Here is a 22,588-nt window from a genome sequence, read left to right as displayed (position 1 = left end):
CTTGCGCTTTTCTTGTAGTTTTTTTTTCAAATAGTCTTTCTATATACACTAAAGGCCCTTTTGCTTCAAAAAGAATGCAGTAACATTCAAGTGGAGCATGACCGCTCAACACCTCTCTTATCTCTGGGATCTCAGCACTGGAGTTTTTCGTCTTGTATGACAGGTGTCAAAAAAATAATCTCACCACTGATCGGTGCATTGATAAGAGCAAGGGTGGGGAATTTTACGACTGCGTGACTCTTCAAGCCCTTTGAATAAATGCACAATTTCCTGTTAGTGGAACCTGACTGAATCTCAAACTTGCTCTTACATTTTTTGCTGCCTTGTGTGTGTAGTTCTGGGAGGCTAGGTCAACTTGTGATGTGGCTCCATGAAACTAAGGCAAGCTTCATCATCTTTGCCATGCACCAGCAAAACAACCTGTTAACCAGTAAATGTTATTGATTTTCCTGCTTTCTTTTCTTCTTTGGCTGTCAGGCGGAAAATATGAGCTGCATGGAATATTATTTTACTTAAAGTTGTAATGGCTGAACTTGGCTATCTAGATCTCTTCACTATTGTCAATCACAAAATATAGTTACAATATAATCACAAAATATAAAGTTTTACTTTCAAGGCCAGGTAAGATAAGCACTTGAAGACCATTGGGGGCACCACCTATATAACACTTGAGCCTGGAGGAGGTGGGGAGTGTAAATTGTTGAGGGGGGGGGGGGGGGGGATGGGGGGGTGTGGTGGCGAGTGTAAGTTGTCGACGGGGGAGGGGGGGGGTGGCGAACGTAAAATGGCCACAAATTAAGTGTTATATCGCGATCTATCGATCGCCGGTGGTTGGCGCCAGAGTGAACTAGTAACTCATTGAATCATAGTGTGTGTGTGAGAGCGTGTGAAAACGGTCAAATGCGTGTGTCTCACGCTCAATGCGTGAGAGTTGGCAACCCTGATAAATGATGTTGATATTGAAAGGAGATATATAGGCTACTGGAGCAAATGTGCCTGAAAATGTGCTTGTAAGATATCTAGTTTGATGAAAAGACTTTTCAAGAATTTTCAAGAATACTCAGAAGTATAGTTTCAACTACAACGTTGTTTTCTATACTGAGGCCTTCTAAAAGCTTTGATGTGTGAAAATGCTCCTTCCTGTGTGTGTGTGTGTGTGTGTCTGTAAAACTGAGAGAGATAGTTTCAGACTTCAGCCCCAAAGGAATACATCACAACCAACAGCACCAGGCTAGTTGTGCTAAAAATGTGTAATGTGTGGATTCAGTAGTTCAGTGTTCAAGAATCTATTGTTGCTTTGACCTTACACATGAAACCACCCACTGCCTCTCACAATTCTGTTCTCAGCATTTTTCTCAGTGCTGCTTCAACAATGACTACAAACATTCAGAATACTAAGTTATAGGACTTTTAACTACAAAATGCACTGTGAAAGAAGAAAAAGATATCCAATCATGTTGAAAGCATGTTGCAGACATCTTGAAATGTGTCTTTCTTCTTTGCCCCTGAGGTTTGTGGACAGAGGATCTTACAAAAAACCTTTGTGGATGCATATAGGGACATGGCATTGTTAGCCTTATCATAATCATAAACCAATTTTCTGATCAGATAACTACTTTGTGTTTGATGGATTCATTGGCATAAGGTTCTGATATCTTGCTGTTCTACACCACCCGATTTGACACTACCATCAAGACTGCACAGCCACAGATGATGTATTCAACATTTCAAGAATATAAATACAGTATGAATACACTGGTGAGTGATGATTTAAAGTGAAAGGACAACTTAGATTTCTATTTCATTTTTTAGCAATTAAAATATGGCTTGTCATTAGTAGTTCACCAATTAGTTCACCATTAGTAGTTCGCCTACTTGTCTAAATGTAACCAAATTATAACAAAAGCAACCAATAATAAACCTATCACAAAACTGCCAACCTCGCTGTCCCACTACAGCTGGCACAACATTCAGGGTAGAAATTCAATTTAGAAAGCTACAACTACAAGCTATTCTAGATTTCAGGAAGTGAAACTTCCCCAAAGGAACTTGGTTGAACCCCTTTTGGCCTGAGATGAAAATGTAAGTTTGTTTTAATTTCCATACATTTCCTACATGTGAAGTTGCATGTAATTATTGATGTAATTAAATCATCTACATGTCTCACCTTGCTCGCCATTTCCTGGGGGGGATGAGGTGGGGGAGGGGGACTTAGGAGGAACAGGTAATGTTATCTATTTTAAACCAATGAAAAGCAAAGCAAAAAAACAAAAAACAACTATTATGTAATGAGGAGCACTCCATTAATATTTCATTTATGTAAATAACATGATTTCTATATCTGAGTTTGGTTTCATGTAGCCATTTATACATATATAAAAATACGACAGTGTTTGTGAGACCTAGGACATTGCTTTGCTCAGAGTCAAGTAGACTTCCAGGGTGCATGCTATCTCTGGAGATTTTGTTTGATTGTTTTAACCTCTTTATTTAAATAATTGTATAGTTTTGTAATATCTCCTCCCACCTTCACCGTCTACATATAATTGAACTAATTTCTGTCTGATTATGTATATTTATGTCAAAAAATATGTAAATTAAGTTTTTTAAAAGGTTGGTATATATATTGCTTTACGAATAGCCTACTAGCCTTAGTAAATAAAATAAGCTGTAGGCTCATCTTCTGTCCTTAAAGAGACCACTTTAGTGACGTAGGAGACACGCTTTCACGAGTCACAACGAGAAGTTCACCATGGTTTTTTAAGATATCGATGAAACGAGGCCAACGTTTAATTGTCTAGTCCAGGGGTACTCAACTGGCGGACCGCGGTCCGGATCCGGACCCGAACGCAGTCCTGTCCGGACCCAATCTCATTCCTGATTAACTGGATACGGACCAAAACAAAACAGTAGCATTTATTTCAGGGCTATTGAAAAAACACTCCGTCACGAGTGTTACGTTTGCCACCCCCGCTCAACAACTTACGTTCGCCACCCCCGCTCAACAACAAGCCTGCCTGGTTGACGCTTCGCGAGCGGCGCGAGGGTCCGCCCGGCGAAAATGACGTAATCGCTGTGGCTCCGCTCCGCGTGTGCGCGAGTGTCTCGCGCGCTGTCGGTTCGAGAGGTCGTGCATCTCTCGAATTTTGTAACTTTGCGCCGCGCTTCAGCGCAATGAACAAAGTCACGTTTTCAGGGTTCATACACCTTTATAAGGTGGAATTAAAGCTCTTGTACGTCACTTTCAAGGTCCATTTCAATATTTCCCAGCATGTTAAACATAATTAAGTTAAATATTTATACATATACTCGAAATAATTCGCTTTTTATCACATTATTTAATGGTTGTTTATTTAAAAAACGCCCAATCTTCACGTCTTCACGTTCTCTCATGTTTCGTCCTGGAATTACAAGAGGCTCGTATTTGTTAACCTAATACAAGAGAATATTCAGTCAGACAGCTATTTGTTGTGAAACCAAGTAGTTACAATTTCAAGCATTTTAAAGTACTTTAACCTAAATTCCAGCACTTTTCAAACCTGAAACATATAGCAACATTAAAATTGGTCAGGTAAATGTTCATTCCCCTGTTTTGAGGGGTGTTTCTACCACATATCGTTTCGGACAAAACGCCTATCGTTTCAGAACACTGCAGTGACGCTCGCGAAAGTATAAACGCCTCCACCGTTCGCGCACCGCCCCCCCCCCCCCCCCCCCCCCCCCCCCCCCCCCCCCCCCGCTCCCCCCCGCTCAACAACTTACGTTTGACACCCCCGCCGCACCGGACCTCAGGGCACAGGTATCTGCCAAAATTGGACCGCGGACAAATTTAGTTGAGTACGCCTGGTCTAGTCAATGGTTCTACCCTCGCTGGTAAGGTATCTCGAAACTCCAAAAGTGGGTGGCTTACTCTGTTGACGTGCAGGAAAGTATGGGAACGGAGTTCCCCTCCAACTCGTATTTCTCTGAGGGTAGGCTGTCTGAGTTCAAATGAAACATGGCTTCTGAGGGAGCGATGTTGTGCGGTCGTGCGGCTGCGGTCTCCCTTTCTTTTGGTGCGTTTGATTTCAATTAACTTAATTATTTTCATGGATCAGTAAACATGTGCAATTCGATTCTTGCTCGGTATTCAATTTAATTGATTATTTATTTAGCTGGGCTGTAACTTTTCATTTTTTTTCTGTAGTAATCCTGATAGGGTGGATCTGGTCAGCACTAACTGTCCCTAAAGTTTCGGCAGGTAAGCTAAATGCAGTTATTATGCTAATATGGGCTACGTTAAATCTAACTATATGTAAAATCATGTTTTTGCATATTTAGTTGTTTCTGCAAAACAAACTGTTATCGCTATATGCCTATGGGTGCATCGTTAAGACTTGTTTTCACGTAACAACTTTTATAAATAAGGAGCTAATGCGTATTGTACAAGTTCGAAACTTAATCGAAGTAAAATATTCTTCGAAACACGTTCTGCTCGGTTTCACAGCGCTGTTTCGTCACGGTCAAACCTGGGTTTTCGGGTTACTGAAACGAGGGATAAACGTGGTGAACTCATATAGGTCGCGCATGCGTGTGTGATCAAAGAAGGTGTAAATCTTATTTTAACGCTATGGTTTGTAATCTTATTACGTATGTCACTGTGCTACACATTACATCTAACCCATTTGTTATCCACGATTCTTAGTCTTAAACGTTATTTACATTTTATTACATTTTATTCTGTTTTTTTTTCTAGTACCAAAACGGATGAAAACAACATGGTTGATGTGTGTAAGACATGTCTGTTGAGCGTTTGATTTGTTTAAGCTTTGATTTTTTAATCCAATTTGTTGTTCTTTTAGTTCTTAGTATTTTTTTTCTCACAGAAACTAGAACACTATTTCGTCTATGGTTGAGTTAAAATCTCAACATTTTTCCCAAAGCCCTGTACCTAGAGGCATTGGCAATGCTTTTTATAGTGATCCCTTGATCTTCTATCTGATAATTTTCCCCCATAGACTCCTGGGGCAATTTTTCAGACGGTTATGACATTTGAGTGACATTTTTTCAACTTTTTACCCCCTTTTGATCACTTTTTTCCTTTTATTTTCTTTTCTTTTTTTATCCCTCACTTTCATCCTATTTTCACTGCTTTCTAACTCCTATGTGTAACGCAGCACGCGCTGCGGAGTGAGGAGGCAGACACAAACGCTGAGGAGAGCGAGATTTAATAAAGGGAATACCAAACTCAGGGTCAAACAGAAAGGCGTTGGTCAAATCCGAAAGGGAGTCCGAACATGAAACGCGGAGAGACATGACAAACTGAATACTCAGAAACCAAACATGGGTAGAACGCAGAACAACTGAAACAAACAGATAACTCGGGGCGACAGGGCAGCGAAACGAGAAGCACAATAACGGGATCTACTGGCATGAACACAGAAACACGAAAGCATGGGATCAGGAACAAAACACATGAATGCACAAAACCACCGATAAACAGACTGGGGAATTACAGGGACTATATGAACACAGAACGAACAAGACACAGGTGAGGACGATGATGGCGTGGCAGACAGACAGAAACCGGGGCAACAGACAAGCAAGGCAGGGCTAACGGGCAAAGAACAACAGGGCCACGAGGAACAGAGACACTGGAGTGACAGCAAAGGGAGGGGGTCGCGGCCATACGTGACACTATGCCTTACATGCTGTAAACACCATGGTAAGGCTGCTTTAGCATAAGAAGTTTGGACTTTGACTAAGCCACTCCAAAACATCCATTTTGTTTTTCTTGAGCCATTCAGAGGTGGACATGTTGGTGTCTTTCGAATTATTTTTCTGCTTGCAGAACCAAAGTATGCTTGATCTTAAGGCCATGCACTGCTGTCCAGACATTCTTCATGATTTTCTGATAGAGAGCAGAATTCAATGCTCCATCAATTACAGCAAATCGCCCAGGTCCTAAAGCAGCAAACTAGCCCCAGACGATGTTTGACTGTCGCTACGATGTACATGTTCTGAAATGTTGCATTAGCTTTATGCCAAATCTAACGGGACACAGCCCTTCCAAAAAGTTCCACGTTTGTCTTGTTAGCCCACATTTTCCCAAAAATCCTGAGGATCAACAAGATGTTTTTGGCAAACGTGAGATGAGCCTTTGTGTTTTTTTGGTCAGCAGTGGTTTTCACTTTGGAACTCCCACATGGATACCATTTTTGCCCAGTCTCGTTCTTATTGTTGAATCATGGACCTTAAATGAGGCAGTTGAGGCCTCCAGTGCTTTTGATGTTGTTTTGGGTTCTGTATGTTTGCTTCCTTTTTTCTGCATGTGGTCTGTCATGACAGAGTAACCAACCATCCGGAAGCCAAAGTCTCTTTTTATTTTGCCTGTGTACATGTGTCATGTCTTGTGCTAAGTGTTTGTCTGTGTGCAATGTTGTTTGTTTTAATAGCAAGAGGTTGTGAGTAAATTTTTACACAGTTCATCACATTGTTTGTATGTGGAGCACTATGTGTTTATTGTACATGACATGCATGCATTTGAGTACATCACAGTAATTCAGTTAGTAACTCAGTTACTTTTTTGAATAAGTAGTGAGTAACTATAACTAATTGCTTTTTTAAAGTAACGTTCCCAACACTGCGTATTTTTCCCAACATCATCGTCCCACATGGTTTACACACCGACTTGTTTTTCTCAAAGTCAAAGAAGAAATGTGTCCATATATCGCCGCTCATCTTTCTGACATTGTCGAGTTAACTTCGAGTTGAATTTCATGAGTGGCTAGTTCACAGGCTCGTATGGTCTTCCCGTGTTCTGTGCGATGTGAAGACGTTATTACTGATTTGACTGTTACCCAGTTTGTCCCGCCTCTTCGTGTACGCTAAAGTAGTTACGGTTGGATCTCTTTTTAACTTATCCCTACCTTTCTCAAAACTAAATCAGGTCTGATTGGATGTCGTCGCTGGCCAATATTTTCGTCTCGTTTTTATTCGTTGATGAAAATGTCCATTAATTTAGTCATCGTTTTATCCCTTCGTATAGTTTTTATTTAGTTATCGTCTCGTTTTCGTCATGAAAAAATGTTCGTTGATGAAAACTATGACAATTTATTCGTCAACGAAATTAACACTGGTCTGTTGTTGAATCACAGGGAGACTTTTTCCCGTCGAACAGTTAGTTGCACCGGAGCGACCTCAGATTTTTTTTTGTCTCACCATTGAGAAATTAGGTTGCACTCTAGAGTCCTATGGAGGTAGAAGGCATGGCATCCGAGCCAGCCCTGACAGTTGTATAGGTGCACACTCCTCGATTCAATGATTTGGGAGATTGGAGCCTGATTGACATCAAAAGTTGCTTTGTATGGATGTACTCTTGATATCCGTAGACAGTAAAAATAAGAGAGAGAGAAATGTGTTTAGCCTACATGACTGTATTACATAAGTTTTAGAGTTCTCAAGTTTTGAATTCAGTTCAGCGTGAGATTTTATGAGCATGGTGGTGTTGGTGAGGGGGAGGGGGCTGTTGAGATGTTTCTTTTTACCCAACAATGCTATTTATTTATTGGATACCCAAAGACCGCGTCTGCCCAAAGAGCCATTGGAAGTCTATGCAGCTGAAGTCACACGACTTGTACTAGAAGCTTTTCCTAACTATGGTGAGCCTGCCATTGCCATGGAACGTTTTAGGCGCTTTGTAGCTGGTCTAGACCCAGTCCTCCAGTCTCTTCGGGGCCGTGGGTTCGAATCCCACCGCTGCCACCAGCACACACGCACACACTCTCCTCTCGTGCGAGCAACAAGGTCAGCCCCTCAGGTGTCCCTTAATTAGTCCCCCCACTGGGAAGTCAGCCCATCGGAACTAAAATGAACCAAACTGCAGTACAGTGCTACGGAACTTGTATAATATAACGTATAACATATTGCATCACCACATTTTACCCATACATTTTAACTATTAATTTTAACTATGAAATTAACTCTGAATAATAAACATATATATTCATCCCCCTCACAGACGTTCTGATAACCGGAAGAAATATATATATATTTATATAATAGCCTTTTTTTTTTCATTGTGCGGACCGCTAACGTAACTTCACATGTTAGTTCGCTGCGTTAGCGACGGACTCCAAACGGAGCTGTAGATTGTACTTTGACATGTAAATCAGCGTAATGCTGGTAAATGCCGATTCAACAATGACTGCTTCAGTTGGACAAATACAAGCTGTGGCTTGAGAAAGACAAGGACGCATGCAAAATGTGCACTGTGTGGTTAACCAATCGGTTAACGATGGGGTTAGAGACTGAAAAGTCAGTCGTAAAACAGTTTTCGTCGTTAAGCGTGACCCTAGATTTAGATACGCTTTAATCATAAATACAGTATAGAAAAAAACTAACAATGTTCTCGTGCGATCGCGTTGTCGAGATGGGCTACGGTGGAGGCTGCGCTGCTTCAGCTTATCATACACTACACACCACTCCTCTCAGGGTACCCGCGGGTCCTTAAAAAGTCTTAAAATGTCTTAAATTTAGTTTTCCATATTCAAGGCCTAAAAATGTCTTAAAATGTCTGGAATTTTATGAGGGGAGGCATTAAATTATTATAAGTGTGTGTTGTTCAGTTGTTCTTGCGCGATGTGAACTTTGCCGAATCTAGCGCTAATGCAGAAAATAACCGCTCCAGGGTCCTAGTGCTAGATTCCTAGTGTTGGAGTATACGGCCTCAACAACGTCAACAATTTTCGTTCGCCAACCCCCCACCCCCCCCACCGTCAACGATGTGGAACACACCTGCATCCCCAGTAATAGTATTATTTTTTCTTGTGAGAGGTATTAAAAAGGTCTTAAAAGTCATTGAATTTGAGATTTAAAAATGTGCAGATACCCTGACTCCACTAGACTCCACTGTGCTGCCACTGCACCTCCGCGCACCGCGCAAAATTATGAAAAGTCGGTAGTAACTCCAGTCTGTCGTTAACCAGACCCGTCGGTAAGCGGGGACTCACTTTTAGCCCGGATACGGCTTATAGCTACAACATTTTCCATTAAAAAAACTTTGTAGGTGCGACGTATATTGATATTGGCTTTTCATTAGTTTATGATATACTGTGGAATTTTGGCCTGGATTTTTTCTTATTTTTCATGTCTACACATATGTTTAGAGAATGTATAGTCATTGAAATTTGCCTGAAAGTCATGGAAAAGTCATGGAAATTAATTGTCAAAAAAGTGTATGAACCCTGCATGTTAGCTTGTTGTTATGATAGTTTGGTTAGCAGTTGCTAGCTAGCATATATTTTATTTAATGGTAGCTTATTTTCAAAATGCACAATGGAATTGTGGAATTGTCTTCATGCATTCTGGAATTACAAAAGGTGGTACATTTCTGGCTTATATTTGTAACAATGCAAGTGAACTATTCAGTTAGATTGCTATTTGTTATGAAACGAAATAGTTAAGATTTTAAGCATTTCTTTAAGCATTCCAGCACTTTTTAACCTGGAAAGTGCAACATCAAAATCAAACATTTTCAAGGATTTCAAGTGCCAGTACGAACCCTGTATAGTGTTAATGGCAAGTCAAATAAAATGCTCTCAATGGCATGTTTAAAAGAAGAAATTGCGAGTTAGGTGTCCCTAGAAAATATTGACTTTGATATTCATTTATAATGTTAGCAAAATCAATATTCTTCACTCCTCCTCTTTTTTGATGCTGCTGTACAACTTAAGGAAATAATGTAAGAATAGCTTGGTATGTTTATATTAAATTAAACATTTACAAAGCTGATGATTACTATTGTGTATGCTATTAAGTAACCTTTAACATGGCCTACATTTCATAGCTTTCAGAAACTTACAAGAAAACAATAAGTATCTTATGTAATTAATGAAGCAATGTCAGTCATGGTAAAATCAACACCTGGGATGTGATCTTCTGGTGCTCTGTTGTCCGCCTGGTGCCATATCAAAAACTATATTAATTCATATAACATTGCCTTTTGTTGTGGGTTTTATTGTGACGGATGCAGACCTTGCATACAGCTGTTCTCTTTTCGTACCATTATCGACAAGATAATCGTTGAATCCAAACCAAATTATTTTTGGTCTTGCCACCTCCATGACTGCTGCCTCTGTGCGTGTGTACAATCACCCAATCAAGTTTCAAAATAAAACTTTCTAATGTGATCTAACTTTTTTTTAAGTTGGAAAAAACACTTTAATTTAAATTGTCAACTTATTTCGAGTCATCTGTCTCAAGTCTAAGTCAAATCTCCAGACATGAAGAACAAGTCAAAGTTAAGTTGAGTCTTTTATCAGTGTTGGTCAGCAAGTCTCAAGTTCTCGAGTCCCCCACCTCTGGTTAAGGTATTTCAATAGTATTCACTCTTCCAAAGCCATATATGACTTAACAAGCATCCTTAAATAACCATACCAGAGCTGAGGAGGTAATCAACTTGGTATTAACAATAAGCAGATTAATAAATATACATTACACTAATAAGAATAAAAGAGATGTGATATTAGTCTCTTAAGTGAATAACATAGTAAAACGGGGAAAATATGATCAATAATATGCAACTATTAATATGGAACACATAGTTCACATAACCATTTCAATAATAATGAGAGAGAATTTAATCTTCATATTCAAACATCAGTCCTGATAGCACAGTGTAGAATTGCCTACCGTATTTTCCGGACTAGAAGTTGCTCTGGAGTTTAAATATAAAATAGCTTTTTTTAAAGTCTACTGCCATCTTCTGGTGAAATCCCGAGCCTGACACTTTACAACATCAATGTCCTTTAGATTTGTCTCTGTGTACATGCATGTGTGTTTGGATATTAGGACATACAGATGAAAGAATTTGTGAAGATGCTTGCAGATATGTGGCATAGTTATGGTTGTATGGGGTAATTGACTGCTGTTTATGTTTGGTTGCTTTTTTTAAACTGCCGGCTGTTTGAGGTCTCATTGAGGTTACTGAGTACTGTCCAGATTGTGTAGAATTCAATAGATTTGTTTTTGATAGATGTTGTGAACTTGTTCATTGATGTATACATCAATGATGTATTGTGCCATGAGTGTATTGTGCCATGAGTGTTTGATCGGTGTACCAGTTTATTATCAAATCAAATCAAATATATTTGTATAGCGCTTTTCACAACATATGTTGTCACAAAGCGCTTTACAGGATTTACAAGGTTAACAATACTATGGGTCCAAATCCCTAATGAGCAAGCCAAAGGCGACAGTGGCAAGGAAAAACTCCCTTGTTGGGGAGGATTAGGAAGAAACCTTGGGAGGACCAAGACTCAAAAGGGAACCCATCCTCCATCGGGCGGCCCGTTAACACACAAATTACACAAAAACAAATTGTCGAAATTGTGCAGACGAATACACAAGTTACAAACAAATCACACAATCAGGCTAAGTATAAGGTAACTAGAATGAAAGTTCTGGGTGTTGATATTGTCAATGTAAATGTCTTGTGATGAATGCCAGGTTTTCATTCCGTGTCGGAGCGATGATACTGGTATTGTAGGCTCCAACTGCAGTGTTACTCCCCAAGTGAACCTCGGAGAAGAAAGATATGTGATGTGGTAAATATGTAACAGATTATTCAAAGGCCAAACTAAACAGATAAGTCTTTAGTTGAGTTTTAAACATTGAGACTGTGTCTGAGTCCCGAATAAAGGCAGGAAGATTATTCCACAGTTGTGGAGCTTTAAAAGAAAAGGCTCTTCCACCTGCTGTCTTATTATTATCTTATTCACACCTGTTTCTTGTTCACCCCTCGTTATTTGTCCATTTCTTAAGCCCATAGGTACTCTCCTCTAGTGCTTCTTAGATTGCACCCATATTGCTAAAAAGCCTTGAGAGATGCTTGTGCTCATGCTACTGTCCAGATGTTTTATCTTTATTTGAGCTACAAATAAATTGCACTTCCGGGTGAAGGGTACGCTGTGCGCGTCTGTGCTGCCGCTCCTCTCACCTCTTTTTGCTTATTTTCTTTATTTCTTTATTTTGTGATCATTAAACTACCTCATTGTCCTGCTCTGTACCCTCACATCTCTGGATTAAACAAGGATTGCTTTTGGTGGATCTATTCTGAGTCGCGTAAACTCACTGAAATTACTGCAACTACCCACTTTGCTTAGCCGGCGGCTTTGTGTTTACCTGCGAGCTCTATGTGTGCCGTCATCAGTCCCCTGTGATTCGACATGCATGAGTGAGTTTTCCCATCTCTATCTGTTTATTGTTTCTTACCAGTCTGTGATTGGTGATACTTATCACTGATTGTCAGCCTGTGGTTCTGGTCAGTAACATGGGCTAACGCAGCGGATGCATTAGCTTTTCCGCTATTGCCATTGTGGCTACTATGTTGGTCTCAGTGCTAACAGTTCTGGTTGTTATGCTGGTTTTCGAGTGCTGCCGAGGATTTCCAGCGAGTTTACTTCCTGAGTGAACATTACAATCTTCGTTTTCCATCATGACTTGTCTCCACTACCTACCGCTGGTATCACCCATCAGCCTCGTTACATTCACTGTGGATCCAGACATCGCTCTCTAGTGCATCGATCCTCTGTCTCCAGCATTCCTGTGGTCTTCAGGTCTGTTCGTCTCCCCAAGCTCGGTCCGTCGACGCCTCAACGCGGAGTGGACCCTCGAGCCCTGAGAGAGGTCCCGCGGTCCCAGGTTTTTCCTACTACTCTCCGCCCTTCATCTGTCCATCCTCGCCTGCTCAAACTGGGTCTGTTCAACTGTTGTTCCATGACTGACAAAGCTGCCCTTATCAATGACCTCATTGGTCAGCATCGCCTCAATTTCCTCCTGCTGACACCTGAAACCTGGCAGTTACAGCATTATTACTACTATTTAAATGCTGGTGCCCCGCCTGGGTTTGAACATCTCTCTGCCCCCAAACTGTGTGGTCGTGGCAGAGATTTAGCAGTCATATTTAATAACAAGTATACTTTCAGTGAAATTACGATTCAGGAAACGGTTCACTGTGAATGCATGGCAGGTAAAACATCTGGTTACAACTCATCTGTATTTTTGTTAGTTTACCGCCCCCCTAACAGCTCTGTCTCTGACTTCTTGCAAGAACTTGGTGAAATCCTTTCTACTCTCAGTCCTTTATCAAATTCTCTGGTTACCCTTGGAGACACATCCATATTGACTCTGTCTCATCTGGTTCTCTTGACTTCTCATCACTGTTAAACTGTTGAGTTGCATCAGCTTGTTGATTTTCCAAACCATAAACATGGTCATATCTTGGATTTAATTTGTTCCACTCCTGGAACTATTACCAATGTGGTGGGACATGACACGAGGGTATCTGACCATCTGTTTATCACTTCATGTCTCTCTCCTAGCACTCTGCCTCCTTCCTCCAAAACACTTCTCACCTACCATAATCTTAAATCTGTAAACTCTTGTGTTCTTCTCTGCCATAAAGTCATCTCCTTTTCCTGTCATTCCCTCTATTCTCAATCTTGACACTGCCCTATCTGTCTACCATCACTCCCTTTCTGACACTCTGAACTCCTTAGCACCTGTAATAACTCGATATGTTCCCTCCACCTATGTATCACCCTGGTTCACACCTGACCTACATGTTCTAAAGACTACGGGCAGGCGTCTTGAGCGGCTATATAAGAAAACTGGTTTGCTTGTTCGTCACCAGGCTTATATTGACCACTTGACCAAATATAAGGATGCCTTAAACTCAGCCTGTGCTCTATACTACACGTCTGCAATAAATAACTCTGGTTCTGACCCCAAGCAGCTATTTACAATTGTTAATAATCTACATTTACATTTATGGCATATGGCAGACACCCTTATCCAGAGCGACTTACATTTTTATCTCATTTTTATACAAGTGAGCAATTGAGGGTTAAGGGCCTTGCTCAGGGGCACCTCAGTCATGGCCTCAGGTCTGGGGATCGAACCCACGACCCTCCGGTCACAAGACCAGTTCCCTAACCACCAGGCCATGACTGCCCATCTACTGCATCCCCCTTAATCTCCTCTGGCCCCTACATCTGATCAATGTAACGAATTTCTTAGTTTTTTCACTAACAAAGTCTGTTATCTACCAGTATTTGCTGAAGGATCAATCACGTAGTTCTTCTTTCTCCACTTCCTTCCAGATGACTGCCTCGCCCTCTCTGTCATTCTCCACTTTTTCTTTAGTTAACTCTGATCATATAATTAAACTCCACGCCAGTTCTAAGTCTACTACCTGCATTCTCCATCCTATACCTACATCTCTGCTTAAACAGGGTGTTTCTTCTCTATCCTCCTCTATCTGTCATCTTGTTAATCTTTCCCTTGTTTCTGGTCACGTTCCGTTAGAATTAAAGACATCTGTCTTTACTCCGGTTATCAAAAAACAGAATCTTGACACTACTATTCTAAATAATTATTGCCCAATATATAATCTACCATTTCTCTCAAAGGTCCTTGAATGTGTGGTGGCCTCCCAACTACTTCTGTACATGTCTTCCAATGATCTTTTTGATACTTTCTGGTCTGGTTTCCGTTCCCGGCACAGCACTGAGACCACTCTTGTTTATGTGTTATATGACCTTCTTCTCTCCTCTGATAATGGCTATGCTTCTCTTCTTTTACTCCTCGATCTCACTGCTGCCTTTGATACAGTCAATCATGCAATACGGCTCTAACGGCTCTGTGATCTTGGGTTTTCTGGTACTGTTATTTCTTGCTTCACTTCATACCTTTCGGATAGACGTCAGTTCATACACTTGGGTAATTGTAAATCCGATTTAGCTCCGGTTGCTCAGGGTGTTCCGCAGGGCTCAGACCATTGCTCTTTACCCTTTATATTCTGCCACTCGGTGAGTTGTTACGACAGTACGGATTGAAATACCATCTTTATGCTGATGACGCAAAGCTTTACCTCATGCCCCCTTCCCACCCCCATCCATCACTAAATGTATCTTCCTTCCTCCAACTCCGCAATATCTCCCACCTACATTCATTTCTGTCTCCTAAATCTACTGAAACCTTGGTTCACGCTCCCATCACTTCCAAACTAGGTTACTGCAACTCTCTCTTCTATGGTCTCCCCTCTAAGGGCGTACTCACACTAGGCACGGTTTGCTGGTTCCGTGCTGGGGCCCGGTTACCCCCCCTCCCCACTCCCCCGCTGGCCTGCACTCACACTCGCTTCAGCAACCCGGCCCGAGCACGCTTACGTCATCACAACGCCGCTTTATTTGGAAAAAAGCGCGCTCGCACAACACTATAGAGTTCATGATTCTCTTTTTATTGTATTTTTGGAGTCGTTTTGGGAGTGCAGAAACACGGTGCAAGCACAGATTTATCGATAATTTAACACAACGATTGTCTGCTAATCGCTTTGCCGCTATGACTGTTTAACGTGAGCGTCGCATCACTGATGTCATGTTTGAGTTCCAGCGAAATGAACCAATCAGACGAGGCACCAAGCGGGCCCGGGCACGGATAGCGCTCACACTAGAAGCGAACCGTGCCCGAGTCCACATGAATCGTGCCCTGGCCCACCTCTTCAAAGCGGGCCCGAGCACGGTTAACTGATCCGGGCCCGGGCACGGTTGGAGCGCTCACACTAGCCAAACGAACCGTGCTTCGGCAGGCAACCGTGCCCGGGCCCGGATCACAGAGCCTAGTGTGAGTACGCCCTGAGTCTCTTCGGTCCCTTCAGACTGTTCAGAATGCTTCTGCTTGTGTTCTGACCCAGTCAAGGAAGTACGACCATATAACACCTGTCCTAGAGCATCTTCATTGGCTGCCGATAAATCTCCGTATCCAGTACAAGATTCTAGTACTTACTTTTAAAGCACTCTCTGGTTTGGCTCCCATATATCTGGCTAATCTTTTGCACCGCTATGTCCCTACTCGCCGGCTTCGGTCATCTGACACTGGACTCTTAGTTGTTCCCAGATTCAAGTTGAGCACCATGGGTGATCGATCTTTTAGTGTGGCGGCTCTGACCCTCTGGAACTCTCTTCCCCTCTCCCTCCATCTCTTACCATCTCTTAACACATTCAAGGCTCAACTAAAGACCCATCTATTTAATCAACATTTTCTCACAACTTCCGCAACTTGGGTCTGTTCTATGGGATTTGTTTTTCTTTCTATTGTTTTTTTTTAATTATTTTTGTCTGTTTTGTTCTTGTCTGTTCTTTTTTGTATTTCTCTGTAAAGCGTCCTTGGGTATTTTGAAAGGCAATATATAAGTGGAAATTATTATTATTATTATTATTATTATTATTATTATTAATAAACACGCTTCGCTTTCTTCTACACTCATGTTTCATAAACTAGTCGAGAGCATTAAGATATATTTCAGGTGATATTTTTTGTTTTTTGTGTGCAATTTTGTTCTTCTGTTAATGTTTTGGAAGGTTGTTATTACTGAAAAATGGCATTTTAACACTGGTGAGGGAGGCAGGACACTGGCACAAGCTTCTAAGTCTGGATCTTTGTCTAAAAAGTAACGTTTTGTAATGTAATGTTTTTTAGATACTTGCTGTATCTTCTCTTTGTGTGTGCCTCTTTCCTGTTATGTATTTGAATTCTGAGACTTTTCATTAGATTAATTAATAATTTAATTATATATAAATAATAACATTTTTCACAGTAGAGTGTTATGTTTAAACTGTCCAGGTTATATATAAACATGGATTAATAATAAAGCAGGTTAGATTATGCTGTATGCAAGCCTTTCAACAATCCTGTGCCTTTGTATCATTTAAAAGAACAGTGCCATATTCAAGATAGGAACTAGTTAACATTGTATTAAGCTGTGTAGATCATTTGACCCCTTGTTATTTTCTTGTCATTTTCTAGTGATGTGCACGTGCGGAAACATAAGCTTGTGTGAGAAACAGTGCAACACTGAAGGTAATGCTTTGCTAGTTGTCACCGTACAGCCCCTCACTCCTCCCTCAGGTGTGTCGTTGTGTGTGTTTACATCTATCTTGTCCATGTGTGTATATGTTCTATATTTGAAATGGCCTACTAAACTCAGTCAAGTTTATTTATATAGAGCCTTTTACAACACATGTTGTCACAAAGCAGCTTTACAATTGTATGGGTCCAGATCCCTAATGAGCAAGCCAAAGGCGACAGTGGCGAGGAAAAACTCCCTATGATGGTGGGGATTAGGAAGAAACCTCGGGAGGACCAAGACTCAAAAGGGAACCCATCCTCCATTGGGCGGCCCCCTAGCACAAGTCTGTATTTGTGGTCCAAAAGTAGTTCTATAGTTATAGTTGTGGTTGTAGTTCCCCAGCCAAGTAGTCACAGTCCCTTCAGTGCAGATGTTGGGCCTCAGGTAGGAGCTAGCATCAGCACGTCCTCTTGCGGCAATGGAACATCCAACCCCAGCATCACCACATCCCCTGACAAGCCAGACCATTGTGGACATCAATTTAAACAACCATTGATTTACATAGCTCACGTGCCAGTGATTAGCATGTGGCTCCGGCAAGCTAATCTATAGCAACATAACTAAAGGGAGGAGTTCAGAGGTGACCACAGTCATGAGGGCTCGCTGAGACATTGCTTTCCTGCCAAGTCATTGTCACAACTAGAGTGATGCTATGACACAGCTGGATGACAGTATCAACATCTCAGATTACCAGAAGTCTCAACGTCTGGGGGCCCCCGAGCCCCACACCTTCACAAGGGGAATGTTAACTGAAGGCTTGATTAAATAGGTGAGTCTTAAGTCTGGATTTAAAGATTGGAAGTGTGTCAGAATCTCGGATCAGAGCTGGAAGGCTATTCCATAACTGAGGGGCTTTAAAGGAGAAAGCTCTGCCTCTGCCTGTAGTCTTACTAATTTTTGGAAATAAGAGAAATCCAGCATTTTGGGAGTGCAAAGGGCGAGATTGGTTGTAGTAAGCAATGAGTTCATTGATATTGTGGAGCAAGAACATTTAATGCCTTATAAGTCAACAGAAGAATTTCAAATCAATTCGATATTTAATCGGAAGCCAGTGTAATGCTGTGAGAGTGGGACTAATATGAACAAAATTTCTAGCATTAGTTAGGACTCTAGCTACAGCATTTTGTACAAGTTGTAGTTTTTTTATAGACTGTTTAGAGCATTGCATATGTGCGTGTCAAATGATCCGAATCAATATTGACACCTAGGCTTTTCTGTTGTACAATGGGTTTTGAACCATTCTGAGGCTGTGCTCCAAGCTTTTGCTGTATTTTTTTTGTATTTTGCTGTACTGTTTTAGACAAAAACATGGGAGAAAAGCAAAAGAAGAAAACTAAGAACAACAAGAGTTGAATAAGGCGATAATAGAGAACTATGAAAAAGGCATTTGTGTGACGGAATAAGCACTGGAATTCAATGGTTGAGAACAGATTAATCCATTTTCAGTTATTTCTTATGGGGAAAATTGATTCGGAACTCCACTGCCTCGTTTCCTTATGCTCCTTCCGGAACTAATTAGCGTTGAGTTACGGGGTTCTACTGTATTGCATACTGCACTCAGTATTGTTGAGTATCCAGTATGCAACAAAAGCAAACCATACTATGGGAATACTAAATACAAGTAGCTTACAAAATAACTGGTATTAATCTTTAAAGTATTTTGTGATCAACTCGTGGGGCCCAGTCAGTACAGTACCATAAACAGTACCAGTTTATGTTCGGTCATAGTGGTTGTTATTTGCTATTTGTGTCTGTGTTTAATTAACGTTATAAGCCAAAGCCTGCTTTCATCTAGATATTCCGACTCTCAAACCTCACACTAATATGCTCACTGAAAATAAAAAATTACTTCTTGGACATGCTTATTTGGTTTTATTAGAAATGTAAATGTGCTGAAATGCTATGCTATCAGCATTCTATTGTATTTTTAATTTTGGTCACAATTTGTCTTTAGAATTATGGTAGAAATGATGATTCATTAGTGTGTAGAATTATATAATCATTAGAGCCTGCCATCAGAGGTTGGCTTAGTATTGATCGAATTTAGGCAAAAAAAAACTATTAGATCATTATAATCATTAGATCATTATATAATAAGATCATTATAATTCTATATGTTTTGTATATGCATAAGTCAGGCTACATTTCAATAAAGTTAATGTCTTTGTATGTATGCATGTCACTAAGATTTGTTTCTTTTTTTAATCACTGAAGCTAATAGTTTGGAATGCTCTGGGAGAGCTGGGCCTACTGTTGTGTACACCTGCCTGTGGAATGTTGAGGGATACAACGAATATGTTCTCTTAGTCAGTAATGAGTAAGTTGATATTAGTATTTAGGTTTGGAAAATAAGCACATTAATAAACTTTACAGACAAATATTTGAAGCCACTTGGGTGTATGTTCTACATTTTGTACATGGGGGAGGGTGGCCTTCTATGAGGGGCTTCCTTGAATTCTCATTTGGTCTTCTGTTATGTGTGTTTAGCTTGATTGATTGACATCACAAAATAATGGAGCAAAATTATAAAATTATGCAAATTATAAAAAGGTTGTAGTTGACTTTCTGTCAATGAAAATGCACAATTGGCAGGAGTGATTTGCTTAATGATTACAAAAAAAACTTTCAAAAGGCACTGATTGCTGCATCAAGTGTCATTTTTTTTAATAATTCCATTTTATTTTCTCTTTCAGGAGATCCTGTAAACCTCAAAAACCTTCATTTCATCTGAGCAATAAAAGAAATGTGACGATATATGCTATTGCAGAGAGCATTGATCATAAAAGATGCACCTTTGCAAAGTTCAGCAGTTCTCCTGACCTAATGAGTAAATTCTTTTTTTCTAAAAGTAGAATTAACTAGGATTTGAACATGAATAAAATATTATGTAACACTGTATAGTGCTTGTGTTTGCCAGTTTTATAACTATTATAATTATTTTGGTTTCTTGTATATTAGTATATTGTGGTCCACCTAAGAACGTGAATTTCAAGCGAAGTTCTGGCCAAATGAGTGTTACAACTGAGTGGAATGACACGGATCGTAATGTAAAGCAGTACTCTTTGAAATACAGGGAGCGCAATACCACAAAGTGGAAACAGGTACATACAACCTGTATGCATCTATGAGTTGAGAGTGCTAGTCTATATTTTGTTTTGTAGAAAACAAGAAACAACTCTGCTCCTACATAAGCTTGAATGCTTTGTGTTTTTATTTCTTATGGTATAGGTGGAGTCACAGAACAGCAAGGATTGTATTGTGGGGAATCTTACATCCTCCCTGTCATATGAAATGCAAATACAGTGTGTTGTCACTCAACAGTGTCCTCACTGTCCCTTGAGTAATGTCATCAGTGTTCCACAAGGTAAAGTCATGGCCACCTCACTTTACAAGCTTTCAAGTGACAATGTTTTCAAATTGTAAATTTAAAATGTTCATTGAACATTCAGTCACTTAAGAGCACCCTATATGGACAAATGTATTGGGACACCTACATATTACACCTACAGGAGCCTTTATGACATTCAATTCTGAATGCACAGGCATTACATTATATTTTACATTTAGATTTACATTTCTGGAATTTAGCAGATGCTCTTATCATGAGTGATTTACAAAAGTGCTTTGTGATTTACTCATAGAATGTTTCCTATCAAGTACAGTAGGTTGGAGTTCAAGACGCTGTTGAAGTAGAATACTATTGAAAATCAAGGCTGATAACTAGAAGTGCAAAATAAGTTCTATACTTGACAATGATAAATGCAATAATAAATAATATCAAACAATATGTGCTACAGTTACAGTTACCCAAGTCATTTAAATATTCCTCAAATACATGAGTCTTCAGACTGCATTTGAAGACAATAAGCGACAGCTCTGCACAGTCTGTGGAAGTTCATTCCACCCTCTGGGATCCACGACAGAGAATAATCTTGATTATTGTCTTCTATGAGACTTGAAGCATCATGTTTTAATCCAAGCCATACTTGAGGTTCAGAGTAATTTGAAACATGATTTGAGAATGACAACTTGCTGTCCAAAAATATGTTCAGGCTATGAGCAGATTCAGCTGTACCAGGAAATTAATATGGAGTTGATCCCTGCTTTGGATCTATAATTGCTTCAGCTCTTCTGAAAAGGTTTTTTACAAGATTTTGGATTCAATTTGTGGGATGATTTGCCATCATCTGAGCTCACAAACTGATGTTTAGTTTTTGAGTCTTGGTTCTTCTCAAGATTTCTTTGTCACTGTTGCCTTTCACTTGCTCACTGTGGGCTTGAATTCAGAAATGTGTAATGCTGCTTTGTGACTTTGTCTTGTAAAAGGTGTTACATAGTTAAATTAGACCTTGAATGTGAGGGCCTAGCTCACAACTTCAGTTTTAGTTCATTCCAAAGGTGTTCAATGGGGTTGAAGTCAGTACTCCGTGTGGGTTAGTCATGGTCTTCCACACCAAACTTTCTCAACCATATCATCTGTATTAGGGGTGTAAATCACAAGATTCATTACGATACGATACAATTATTTTAGTCAACGATGCGATAATGACAGAGGTCACCAACACGTGGACCGCGGTCCGGATCCGGACCCGAACGCAGTCCTGTCCGGACCCAATCTCATTCCTGATTAACTGTATACGGACCCAAATGCCATCCCATCTGGACCCAGAATAAATTGTTAAAAATATTTCTTAATTTTGACGGGAGAATTAATTTTAAACCGGAGCATTTATTTCAGCGCTATTGGAAAAAACACTCCTTCACGAGTGTTACGTTCAACGCCACCCCCCCCCCCCCCCCCAAACAACTAATGTTCGCCACCCCCCCCCCAAATGCCATCCCATCTGGACCCAGAATAAATTGTTAAAAATATTTCTTAATTTTAGAATTAATTTTAAACCGGAGCATTTATTCCAGCGCTATTGGAAAAAACACTCCGTCACGAGTGTTAAGTTCAACGCCACCCCCCCCCCCCCCCCCCCCAACAACTTATGTTCGCCACCCCCCCCCCCCCCCCCCCCCCCCCCAACCGCTCAACAACTTACGTTCGCCACCCCCCCTCCCATCCCCCGGACCGCTGGTCAGAGCTATCTGTCAAATTTGGCCCGCGGAACAATATAGTTGATTACCCCTGATGTACGATATCTCAAATTCTGTCACAATACGATACAATTCGGTTCTATACGATTTAATGCGATTACAATATGTTCCTTTTTGAAGAACTCACAAATGCTGTCACGTATGGCTACGCCCCCTCTCCTAGCTGTCACTCCGGGTTCCCTTGTGTCTGTGTTCCGTTCATCCCGCCCTGCTCGTTTGTCTCCGTGATTCCTCGTTTGTTACCACGCCCCTGTGTCATTGTTATCACCTGTCCCTTGTTTCAGTTCAGTGTTATAAGTCCCAGTGATTCCCCAGTCTGGTTATCTGTGGTTTTGTTCATTCTGTTATTCGTGGTCCTGATCTCATGCTTTCGTGTTGCCGTGTTCGTGCTTGTTAATCCTGTTTGTAAGTACGTCTTGTTATCGCTGCCCAGTCGCCCTGTGTATTCTGTTTGGTTCAGTTGCTCTGCGTTCTACCCGTGTTTTGTTTCTAGTATTCGTTCTGTCATGTCTCTCCGTGTTTCGTGTTCGGACTCCCTCT

The 22,588-nt window shown here is 40.6% G+C and overlaps 1 protein-coding gene and 1 long non-coding RNA gene across 8 annotated transcripts in view; one reads left to right on the top strand and one right to left on the bottom strand.

The window, feature by feature from the left end:
* LOC143521961 (interleukin-31 receptor subunit alpha) overlaps positions 1-22,588 on the top strand; it is a 66,021-nt gene that overhangs the window by 15,476 nt on the left and 27,957 nt on the right. For 2 of the 7 annotated variants that reach the window (XR_013132884.1, XM_077015522.1), the window contains exons 1-7: positions 3,757-4,055; positions 4,187-4,240; positions 16,846-16,947; positions 19,163-19,265; positions 19,642-19,775; positions 19,907-20,049; positions 20,177-20,312. Coding sequence is in view for 6 of the 7 variants with exons in the window: in XM_077015522.1 (XP_076871637.1) it covers positions 3,998-4,055; positions 4,187-4,240; positions 16,846-16,947; positions 19,163-19,265; positions 19,642-19,775; positions 19,907-20,049; positions 20,177-20,312 (730 nt within the window). In the remaining variant the exon portion in view is untranslated. Of the gene's footprint in view, positions 1-3,756; positions 4,056-4,180; positions 4,241-16,845; positions 16,948-19,162; positions 19,266-19,641; positions 19,776-19,906; positions 20,050-20,176; positions 20,313-22,588 lie in introns of those variants that run through there. The other 5 variants (XM_077015523.1, XM_077015524.1, XM_077015525.1 and 2 more) reach the window with 5 other exon arrangements.
* LOC143521963 (uncharacterized) overlaps positions 1-22,588 on the bottom strand; it is a 66,357-nt gene that overhangs the window by 42,409 nt on the left and 1,360 nt on the right. The gene's annotated exons all lie outside the window — the stretch shown is intronic.

Source organism: Brachyhypopomus gauderio, chromosome 8 (assembly GCF_052324685.1).
Source record: "Brachyhypopomus gauderio isolate BG-103 chromosome 8, BGAUD_0.2, whole genome shotgun sequence".
NCBI lineage: Eukaryota > Metazoa > Chordata > Actinopteri > Gymnotiformes > Hypopomidae > Brachyhypopomus > Brachyhypopomus gauderio.
Note: the sequence above shows the minus strand (reverse complement) of the source record. Positions and strands in the feature narration are given on the sequence as shown.